The following is an 11,582-nucleotide window of genomic DNA, read 5'->3' as shown; positions in this document are numbered from 1 at the left end:
GCTATTTCAACAGGTTATGATCTATTGCTGTTCAGGAACAGTGTACTGGTTTCACAAACTCTACGAGGACGGCAGCAGGTAAATATAGACAGAAGCCAATACAGGAAAATCCAGAGAATTGGCTGGGGCTGTAGTATGCTAGCCTCGGTGCTAGCTGTAATCATAGTATTCCTGATAATCAGAATAGTTATACAAGGTCTCCAACTCAGTTGAAACCCAATAAGTTTAAATGACTCCCAGGTGGCGACAGAGAGAGTTGGAGTGTCTATTCTCTTCATATGCGTGTTTTTATTTGTATGGTACCTCTGGGAACCCCCAGGTCGAAGATTGAACGTTACCAAAATACTTCATGAGAAGCGAAGCGTAAATAACAACCTGAAGGACCAATGTGACAACAGCAGCGCTCCTTCCATAGCACCACAGGTGTGTCTGCCATCCATGTGTTGTGTGGTGACGACCCCAGAAATGATCATTATTATTATTATTATTATTGTTGTTGTTGTTGTTGCCACCATTTCTCCCTGAAATGGTCGTTTCTGTTCCAACACGTCCGTCGTCCCAGCGCTGCTGCTAACGGCTGCGTCTTCAAATGTAAAGATAAACAGGCTAAACGTTGTCAGGTAAAAGTGGAGAACTATGCTGGGGGGGGGGGGAGATCCTGATGGAGGTGATCCTGTCATCAGGACACCAGGTCCAACCCCCCCGGGAGCACCTGTGTTTTTCTTTATTGTCCTTATTATGTCCTCTTAGACATGAAAATCGGTTGAGTCGTGTAGGATCCGTCCTGCCCAAACACGTCTGGGTCCGACTGGTGTTGCCGTCTGGTTTTTGTTCTCCACCTTCTGTGTTTTTAAGGCCTTCACCTTATTCAGGATGTCACCGTTGTTCTCTTGTGCGTCTCTGACCAGTTGGGCCAGCAAAGATGTGGTGTGGAGCAACATGTTGGAGAAAGATAAGGCCTACACCAGAGATGTCCACATGATGGAGAAACACCCTCATCTGCAGCCCAAGATGAGGGCGATCCTCCTGGACTGGCTGATGGAGGTCTGTGGTCCGGCTCATGATCTCCAGACATGTGTTTGAGGAGACAAATGTGTTCAATATGTGAAAGTCTGGACCCAGAAGGTGGTTGGGAGGGGCTCAGGCTGAAGCTAGCTGGTAGCTGAGAGGGTTGTTGTGCTGCCTTGGTAGTTGAGCGAAGTGTACAAGCTGCACAGGGAGACCTACCACCTGGCCCAGGACTACTTTGATCGCTTCATGGCCACCCAGAGGAACGTCTTCAAGTCAACGTTGCAGCTCATCGGCATCACCTGCCTCTTCATCGCTGCCAAAGTGGAGGTAAGGAGCTCTGATGCTGCCGGGCCCCCTTTGAGGGCTCTGCCTCCGAGTCTGGTGCGGGCGGTTCTTCATGGTTCTGTTCACCTCCTTTAGGAGATGTATCCACCAAAGGTCCACCAGTTTGCCTACGTTACAGATGAAGCTTGTACAGAGGATGAAATCCTCAGCATGGAGATCATCATCATGATGGTGCGTAGAGACGCTCCTCCAGGAACTGGATATTTGTTGCTTCCCTACAGAGCTCCTTATCCAAAAGCCTCATCCTTTGATTGGTTCACGTTAGAACCTCTGAATGGAGCAGAACCATTCCACACACTCACGGTCCCTTCTGCTGTTGCAGGAGCTGAAATGGAGCCTGAGTCCTCAGACTCCCGTCTCCTGGCTCAACGTTTACATGCAGGTGGCCTATCTGAAGGAGACGGACGAGCTGCTTCTGCCCAGATACCCCCAGGAGACCTTCACGCAGATCGCACAGGTGCCCTCTCTTTCAGTGACGCATGTTTGGCTAAATTGTTCCCTCTGCCTCCTGGATGGCGTTCAGCCTTTGACCAAGCGTGAGGACCCTCTGGTCCCTCTGATTGAGGTGACCTGGGTCTGAGCGCTGAAGGTCCACACCCAGAACTGCTTCTTGTTAGCAAAGCTTGGCGAACATACTGGAGGAAGCCAAGAATCTGGGCCTGCAGGTGCTGCAGAGGTGTTAGCGCGCGTTAGGTTTGAGCCGTCTCCTGTCTCTCGCCAGCTGCTGGACTTGTGCCTGCTGGACGTGCGCTGCCTGGAGTTTTCCAACGGCGTCCTCGCGGCTTCGGCCTTGTTCCACTTCTCGTCCCTGGAGCTGGTGGAAGCCGTCTCTGGTAGGAATGGTAACGCGGTGCGCTGAAGGGCGGCGCCGTTTCCTGTCTGACCCGTCCGCTCTCGTCTGTCTGCAGCGCTGAAGCGGGCGGAGCTGGAGGAGTGCGTGAGGTGGATGGTTCCTTTTGCCATGGCGCTACGGGAGGTCGGCGGCGCCTCCTTGAAAAGCTTCCCGGGAATCCCTGAAGATGACGTGCACAACATCCAGACCCACGCTTCCTACATGGCCTGGCTGGTGAGCTCGGTTCTTCAGCAGAACTTCATGCACAGAGCACACAGAAGTATTTACCGTATTTTCCAGACTATAAGTCGCACTTTTTTTCATAGTTTGTCAGGGGGTGTGACTTGTACTCTGGAGCGACTTATTATTCCAGAATTTCACAAGTTCATTATTTTCACACTGACAACCACCAGAGGGCGCTCTAGGCGTGTGTACCTGAGGAACGAGTTCCTTTAGCGACGCAGAAGAAGAAGCGGTGCTTCGTCTATGGAGTTAGACTTGATTGTTTGGTAAACTTGCTCGGATGTTCTTTATGCTATAGTTATCTGAATAACTGTTAATAAGTACAGGTTGGCAGTACAAGTACAGAACAAACAGACTGGGGAACTCGTTCATCCCCCGAGCCATCAGACTGTTCAACTCCTCACTGGGGGGGAGGAGGGCCAACAGAAGGACTGGAACAACACTGCAATAACATAATACTGGGACATCCATTCATTCAGTTCATTCATTCATTCAGTTCATTTATTCATTCAGTTCATTTATTTGCTATAGTTTTATATTTATATTCTATTTTTAATTTATTCTATTTTATTTCTTATTTTACTCTATTTTTATTATCTTTAATAGGTTTTTATGGTGTGTAATGGTGGTGGGTAATTTTGTACAGTGCTGTATGTTTTTTTGGAGATGCTAATTTCCCTAATGGACACCCCCTAAAGGGATCAATAAAGTACTCTGATTCTGATTCTGATTAATCTGCATGAAGACTAGGGTTGAGATTAGCTGTACATCAATAGAGGGGAACTCCACATTCTCTAAACAGTAAATAACTACAGTTTCAAAAAGAATTATGTTTTCTAGTGTTCTTGAGATGTTAAATCAAAATTATGTATCTTTTTTTATCAATCTATTTATGGAGCTATTTATCTGTTTATGGGTCTTTTTATCTATCTATTTATTTAGAGATGGAGATTAGCTGTATGTCAGTGGAGGGGATTGCCACGTTAGCTAATGGTCATGGCATTTTATTACCTCTATTTCTTTCAAACAAAATGTGCTCTATCTTTATGTATCTAGTTATGGACCTATTTGTGTTTATTTTTTATCTATTTATATATCTATTTATGGACCTATTTGGGTCTTTTTTTCTACCGTGTTTTCTCAACTATGTGTCGCTCCGGAGTTAAGTTGCACCAGCCAAAAAATGCATAAGAAAGAAAAAAAAATAGATATATTAGTTGCACTGGACTATAAGTCGCATTTTGGCATTTGGCATTTTTATCTATTTGATTAAAATCTGAGACCAGGAACATACATTTCATCTTGGCCATTTAAAATAATAATGGATTAGCAACAGGGTTACGGTATGCTAATGTAATACATTCAGCTATATGACCCACAATGAACTGAGTACGTGTCTGTTTTGTTAACGGTTATTCAGATAACTATAGCATAAAGAACATCCGAGCAAGTTTACCAAACAATCAAGTCTAACTCCACAGACGAAGCACCGCTTCTTCTTCTGCGTCGCAAAAGGAACTCGTTCCTCAGGTACACACGCCTAGAGCGCCCTCTTGTGGTTGTCATTGTGAAAATAACGAGCATGTGAAATTATTTAATAATGTGTTTATTTCACATATAAGTCGCTCTAGAGTAGAAGTCGCACCCCCTGACAAACTATGAAAAAAGTGCGACTTATAGTCCGGAAAAAACGGTATTTATGTCTTTTGTCTTTTTTGTCTCATCCATGTTGTTCTTGCACAGGTGACGACATTCAGACTGCCTTTCTATGAATACCAGCGCCCATGCTGAGATTGTAACATGGTGTAATGGAAAACCACCTCAACAATGCGTATTTTCAAATCACCCAATCGTCTTTCTGACCATTTCAGTTGTACAACAGTAGAACAGACAGAAATGCAGACGTTTACCCAGGGACTGATATCTAAAAGAGTATTAAAAGAAACCATTTAAAACACCACCCATGTGACTATGCAAACACACAGCCTTGAGACTTGTAGTTGCACAACTGTCAATGTTAAAGTGTCTATACAGCTACCTGTAAGATTAAGATGACAATAAATGAGAATATAATTTGAAAACTACAGCTATAACTATGCCTAAAGTGCTACAATGTGCAAGTTGCTGAGCAGCACTTCAGTATTCTAATAACTGATACCAAGTATTGAGGACACGAGACAATTTTAGAAAATAACATTTTGGGAAGCTCACAAACTACATTAAATCCTCATTATGACAAAATGTACAAGTTGGCCAATATATTCTATAGAATGGACATAAAGATGAATCATAAATCAAATCAAATCAATCTTTATTTATATAGCGTCTTATACAATCAAAATTGTTTCCAGGCGCTTTCCAGAATCCCAGGGCCTAACCCCAGACACGTAACAGTGTCAAGGAAAAACTCCCCTTTAACAGGAAGAAACCTTGAGCAGGACCAGGCTCATGACTGTGAGCTCTTTCACATCTCAATGCTGAATGCTAAAAAAGCTCCATATTTATCCCGTTAAATGTGATGAGAGCAAAGACCATGAGAAAATGGCAGTCGTAGAAGCGATTTTCACCTCCATCTTATTGAGTATACGGCTCTTGGATTTACGCAAAATGGAACTATTCTGAATATAACTACACTCAAGTCTAGAAATTTCCATGGAGCAGTTTTCAATATCTTCTAATGGCTCCAACTTGTGGTTTAACCTGTGATTAGTAGAACTACAAATACACACATATAGAAATTATTCCTTGTAATTTGAGTAACGTTGTGCACTTATTATGTCTGACACATCCACTAACACAGTGAAGAATACACCAGAGCTGATTCATTTATTTTCCAAAGCATTTTGTAATTTATTTCATTACAGTCTGTTGTTTTGAGGTCTTTCATGAAACTTAAATCAAGAGGACCTTGAAAATGTCAGGGCCCTGCCCAGTGAGTGGAAGAACCTGACAATCACACATTTTCTCTTCCTTGGCGTTAACAAGTGTTTGTTGATGATCAACATGATTTGTTCAACAACCACTGGATCTCCACACATGATTAAAAACATCACCTTTTCGGGGCAGCCCAACACTTTGTACAGCAGCTTCTTAATGTTCTTCTCCAGATTGTTAAAGACGTCAGAGTCTGTGTAAAACTGCTCATCTTTGACTTTTTCCCACACGATTTCTGACAGGTTGTTGACTAACTCATGTAGCGTCAGTGGCAGCATCCTTGCGTCCAGGCGTACCGCGTTAACTACCTTCTCAATGATATACATCACATACGATTTATTTTTAGCTCGCTGTCCTTCATCATATGTGACTTGTTCTGGGACCAAATTAACCTCAGATTTGCCCCCAAAAGGCACCATCACCCTGTCAATGACCCAGTTTACCCGAGTCTTCACATACCAGTTCATTAAAGCCACAAAGACCCATGATTTGCTCCTAATGTCTGCCTGGACTTCACTCTGAACTTCCCTCTCAACTGAGGGAGGAGCAGCTTCTGGTACCGAGTGGCGGTAAATTTCATTACTCAGTTCTTGGTTGAAATCCAAGACCTTATTCCCAGACAAGTCTGTGAACACCTGGACTAAGGCATCCTCACGTTCAGCCTTGTCATCTTCCTGATCCAGAAACTGGGTTGAAAGTTTCTCCAGTATGGTCTCTACTGACTCACTCTTGGCTTCAGCCTGCAGAACGGGATGTTTTCTCTTCAACTTTGCAAATATCCGCATGAGGCAAACTTTGGCAAAACACTTGGCAAAAAACGCTTTGATTTTTTTCCCAGCAGGTTTCACAGCTAATGTTTCTGGGCTCTTGTCAGAAAAGATGCTTAATTCTTCGGCCACGATCCCAATTTCATCCGAAATTTCATGTTGTAACTCCTTACATTCATCTCCAGGAAGATCTACCATCAGAGGTCTAAAGACGTCCTGAAACGCATAGTCCATTTCATTCCTGATCCCCTCTGCCATGGGTGATATATTGTCCTTGAGAAGGAAGCCCTCTCGTGAACTTGGGATACGGTCAACATTCGTTTTATGTGGACGAGGGCCGATAAAAGTCCTGATCTTGTCTGAAAACTTTTTGAAAAGCTCCACTAATTGGACAATCATGACATTGATTCTGGAGGTCGGGGTGATTCGCTGGTTGGGGGTACCTTTTTCACTGCTGGCACGTGACGAGTTCAAGTTTGCTCTGACCTCCTTTTGAATTGTGTCCGTCAACGTCTGTAATCCATCACTGTCTACTTCATCTTGAATTCCCAAAGCTTCTGACAATACCTGAGGAAGAGTCTCTTCCAGCTTAGTCAGGACACGCTCCTCAGACGTGCGTGTGTGAGACTTCAAAGTTGTTACAACAGAGTTGGACAGATTTGCAATGATTTCTAGAATCAACTCTGCCACTAGAATTGTTGTGGCATCGTCAGGACGACCAAGAACAAAGGACTCCCACTGTTCTACGGTTGTTCTTTCCAGGAATGACTGAACGAGCGGGTGAATATTGCTCAGGACAAATTCGCTGACTTGTGGCGTTTTGCTCATTTTGTTAATGGTTGGTAATTTTTGGAAACAATAATTTGTCTACTCTAAAATAATAACTGTACTATTGCAGTTTTATTAAATGACTTTATTTGGGCGAATCAAAGCAACAAAGGTTTAGCATTTCAAAGCAAGTTGAAGCATTGGCATTCATCAAAGCCTTTTAAGCCCCACCACCACCACCACTCTCCACTACATTACACTCCTTTTACACTTTTTACCTTAAGGCCAAAGAGTTCAATTTTGGTTGCATGAAACCAGATAATTTGGTTTCTCATGCCTTTTCCTCAGGTGTGGCTTCTGTCTGGCTACTCTAACATACAAGCCTGATTGAGGGAGAGCGGCAGAAATGGTTGTCCTTCTGGAAGGTTCTGTCCGCCCCCCACAATGCTGTAGTTCTGTTAAAGTGACCCTCAGGTTATCAGTCTCCTCCCTGACCAAGGTCCTTCTACTGCGAATGCTCAGATTCAGCATGCAAACACACAGCCTTGAGACTTGTAGTTGCACAACTGTCAATGTTAAAGTGTCTATACAGCAACCTGTAAGATTAAGATGACAATAAATGAGAATATAATTTGAAAACTAAAGCTATAACTATGCCTAAAGTGCTACAATGTGCAAGTTGCTGAGCAGCACTTCAGTATTCTAATAACTGATACCAAGTATTGAGGACACGAGACAATTTTAGAAAATAACATTTTGGGAAGCTCACAAACTACATTAAATCCTCATTATGACAAAATGTACAAGTTGGCCAATATATTCTATAGAATGGACATAAAGATGAATCATAAATCAAATCAAATCAATCTTGATTTATATAGCGTCTTATACAATCAAAATTGTTTCAAGGCGCTTTCCAGAATCCCAGGGCCTAACCCCAGACAAGTAACAGTGTCAAGGAAAAACTCCCCTTTAACAGGAAGAAACCTTGAGCAGGACCAGGCTCATGACTGTGAGCTCTTTCACATCTCAATGCTGAATGCTAAAAAAGCTCCCTATTTATCCCGTTAAATGTGATGAGAGCAAAGACCATGAGAAAATGGCAGTCGTAGAAGCGATTTTCACCTCCATCTTATTGAGTATACGGCTCTTGGATTTACGCAAAATGGAACTATTCTGAATATAACTACACTGAAGTCTAGAAATTTCCATGGAGCAGTTTTCAATATCTTCTAATGGCTCCAACTTGTGGTTTAACCTGTGATTAGTAGAACTACAAATACACACATATAGAAATTATTCCTTGTAATTTGAGTAACGTTGTGCACTTATTATGTCTGACACATCCACTAACACAGTGAAGAATACACCAGAGCTGATTCATTTATTTTCCAAAGCATTTTGTAATTCATTTCATTACAGTCTGTTGTTTTGAGGTCTTTGATGAAACTTAAATCAAGAGGACCTTGAAAATGTCAGGGCCCTGCCCAGTGAGTGGAAGAACCTGACAATCACACATTTTCTCTTCCTTGGCGTTAACAAGTGTTTGTTGATGATCAACATGATTTGTTCAACAACCACTGGATCTCCACACATGATTAAAAACATCACCTTTTCGGGGCAGCCCAACACTTTGTACAGCAGCTTCTTAATGTTCTTCTCCAGATTGTTAAAGACGTCAGAGTCTGTGTAAAACTGCTCATCTTTGACTTTTTCCCACACGATTTCTGACAGGTTGTTGACGAACTCATGTAGCGTCAGTGGCAGCATCCTTGCGTCCAGGCGTACCGCGTTAACTACCTTCTCAATGATATACATCACATACGATTTATTTTTAGCTCGCTGTCCTTCATCATATGTGACTTGTTCTGGGACCAAATTAACCTCAGATTTGCCCCCAAAAGGCACCATCACCCTGTCAATGACCCAGTTTACCCGAGTCTTCACATACCAGTTCATTAAAGCCACAAAGACCCATGATTTGCTCCTAATGTCTGCCTGGACTTCACTCTGAACTTCCCTCTCAACTGAGGGAAGAGCAGCTTCTGGTACCGAGTGGCGGTAAATTTCATTACTCAGTTCTTGGTTGAAATCCAAGACCTTATTCCCAGACAAGTCTGTGAACACCTGGACTAAGGCATCCTCACGTTCAGCCTTGTCATCTTCCTGATCCAGAAACTGGGTTGAAAGTTTCTCCAGTATGGTCTCTACTGACTCACTCTTGGCTTCAGCCTGCAGAACGGGATGTTTTCTCTTCAACTTTGCAAATATCCGCATGAGGCAAACTTTGGCAAAACACTTGGCAAAAAACGCTTTGATTTTTTTCCCAGCAGGTTTCACAGCTAATGTTTCTGGGCTCTTGTCAGAAAAGATGCTTAATTCTTCGGCCACGATCCCAATTTCATCCGAAATTTCATGTTGTAACTCCTTACATTCATCTCCAGGAAGATCTACCATCAGAGGTCTAAAGACGTCCTGAAACTCATAGTCCATTTCATTCCTGATCCCCTCTGCCATGGGTGATATATTGTCCTTGAGAAGGAAGCCCTCTCGTGAACTTGGGATACGGTCAACAGTCGTTTTATGTGGACGAGGGCCGATAAAAGTCCTGATCTTGTCTGAAAACTTTTTGAAAAGCTCCACTAATTGGACAATCATGACATTGATTCTGGAGGTCGGGGTGATTCGCTGGTTGGGGGTACCTTTTTCACTGCTGGCACGTGACGAGTTCAAGTTTGCTCTGACCTCCTTTTGAATTGTGTCCGTCAACGTCTGTAATCCATCACTGTCTACTTCATCTTGAATTCCCAAAGCTTCTGACAATACCTGAGGAAGAGTCTCTTCCAGCTTAGTCAGGACACGCTCCTCAGACGTGCGTGTGTGAGACTTCAAAGTTGTTACAACAGAGTTGGACAGATTTGCAATGATTTCTAGAATCAACTCTGCCACTAGAATTGTTGTGGCATCGTCAGGACGACCAAGAACAAAGGACTCCCACTGTTCTACGGTTGTTCTTTCCAGGAATGACTGAACGAGCGGGTGAATATTGCTCAGGACAAATTCGCTGACTTGTGGCGTTTTGCTCATTTTGTTAATGGTTGGTAATTTTTGGAAACAATAATTTGTCTACTCTAAAATAATAACTGTACTATTGCAGTTTTATTAAATGACTTTATTTGGACGAATCAAAGCAACAAAGGTTTAGCATTTCAAAGCAAGTTGAAGCATTGGCATTCATCAAAGCCTTTTAAGCCCCACCACCACCACCACTCTCCACTACATTACACTCCTTTTACACTTTTTACCTTAAGGCCAAAGAGTTCAATTTTGGTTTCATGAAACCAGATAATTTGGTTTCTCATGCCTTTTCCTCAGGTGTGGCTTCTGTCTGGCTACTCTAACATACAAGCCTGATTGAGGGAGAGCGGCAGAAATGGTTGTCCTTCTGGAAGGTTCTGTCCGCCCCCCACAATGCTGTAGTTCTGTTAAAGTGACCCTCAGGTTATCAGTCTCCTCCCTGACCAAGGTCCTTCTACTGCGAATGCTCAGATTCAGCATGCAAACACACAGCCTTGAGACTTGTAGTTGCACAACTGTCAATGTTAAAGTGTCTATACAGCAACCTGTAAGATTAAGATGACAATAAATGAGAATATCATTTGAAAACTAACGTCCAGCCACATGTATGGCTCATCCACAAATAACCAGAGGATTGAGTCCTGGTGGTCCATATTCAGAAAGGGGAGGTAAATGGCCTTCATCAACATCATTTACCTTTTACTTCATTCATTCACTTATACATATGTATATGTTTAAAATTATCATTTATTTTGCCAATTTCCATTGGAGTCAGTTCTGGATGGAGCTATTTGCAGACCTTAGAGACGCCGGATACTTCAACGGGAGTCATGAGCATCAGCGTCTACTGAGATACTGCTTTGGTGATGTCATTCAGAAGGACTTGGATGAGTGTGTTGGATTGTGGAACAGTCACAGGATCTGGCCCTCCAAAACAGCATCATGTCCAGGAGGAGTGCCCAATGAGCTCTACTACTTACCACACCGGTAATATTTGATGGTAGATTGTCTGCATTTATTTTGTTTTTCAAATAAATGTAATAATATCTTCTGTGTAACATAGGTTGACTCCAGAGACTGTGGATTTCAAATTGAACAGACTCAACTGGATGCTTTTCCTGAGGCTCCCCTGACAAGAGCTCCATGTGGGGATGCAAACATGCAGGAGTACCTGGACTTGGCCATGCAGAGCAATCAGTTACAGAAGGCAGAGTACTGGCAGTCTGCAACTGAGCTGTATCTGAAACTAAAATAAATTACTCAGCTATGAGTTGAAAAGACATTTATTAGAAAGGTGTAACTTGTACACAAAGTGTCTTAATTTGTCACCCGCAGCATCATTATTTTAAAGTGGGAAATATGAATAAACATAATGCGTAGTAATGAGCATGGATTTCCTTTTTTTAATAGATACAATCCTGAACTACTAGTGTTTCATGAACAGAACAGTTTCAGAATGATGGATCTAAAACTGCCCCCCCCTCCAAAAATACAAAAAACAAAACAGCCTCAAACTTTAACATCAAGGAAAAACACTTGCAACTGCACCTTTAGGTGCACCAATGACAACGGCAGAACAATAAACATTTTTAGAGTCCAAGCTC

General features: G+C 42.7%; 1 protein-coding gene across 2 annotated transcripts; it reads left to right on the top strand.

Annotated features, from left to right (window-relative positions):
* Positions 1–11,361, top strand: LOC115252159 (G1/S-specific cyclin-E1-like). Of its 2 annotated transcripts, XM_029846664.1 has the most exons (9): positions 1–78; positions 909–1,044; positions 1,192–1,338; positions 1,432–1,527; positions 1,679–1,813; positions 2,078–2,189; positions 2,265–2,422; positions 10,754–10,965; positions 11,042–11,361. In XM_029846664.1, exons 1-9 carry the CDS (start codon positions 17–19, stop codon positions 11,109–11,111), a joined length of 1,128 nt encoding a protein of 375 aa, XP_029702524.1. In that variant the 5' UTR covers positions 1–16; the 3' UTR covers positions 11,112–11,361. The 2 variants fall into 2 exon arrangements, with proteins under 2 accessions (XP_029702524.1, XP_029702525.1); XM_029846665.1 differs by lacking the exon at positions 11,042–11,361 and having other exon boundaries at positions 10,750–10,912.
* Positions 11,362–11,582: the final 221 nt, after the last annotated feature.

This window comes from Takifugu rubripes, chromosome 13 (genome assembly GCF_901000725.2).
Source record: "Takifugu rubripes chromosome 13, fTakRub1.2, whole genome shotgun sequence".
NCBI lineage: Eukaryota > Metazoa > Chordata > Actinopteri > Tetraodontiformes > Tetraodontidae > Takifugu > Takifugu rubripes.
The sequence above is the reverse complement of the archived record's forward strand: the minus strand, read 5'-3'. Positions and strand labels throughout refer to the sequence as shown.

Bases quoted from the DNA above. Each gene is read 5' to 3' on its own strand.
- LOC115252159 (XM_029846664.1), top strand. From the start codon at position 17: ATGATCTATTGCTGTTCAGGAACAGTGTACTGGTTTCACAAACTCTAC. The intron at 1,814-2,077 runs GTGCCCTCTCTT...GTCTCTCGCCAG, and splicing joins CCTTCACGCAGATCGCACAG to CTGCTGGACTTGTGCCTGCT. The intron at 10,966-11,041 runs GTAATATTTGAT...TGTGTAACATAG, and splicing joins CTCTACTACTTACCACACCG to GTTGACTCCAGAGACTGTGG.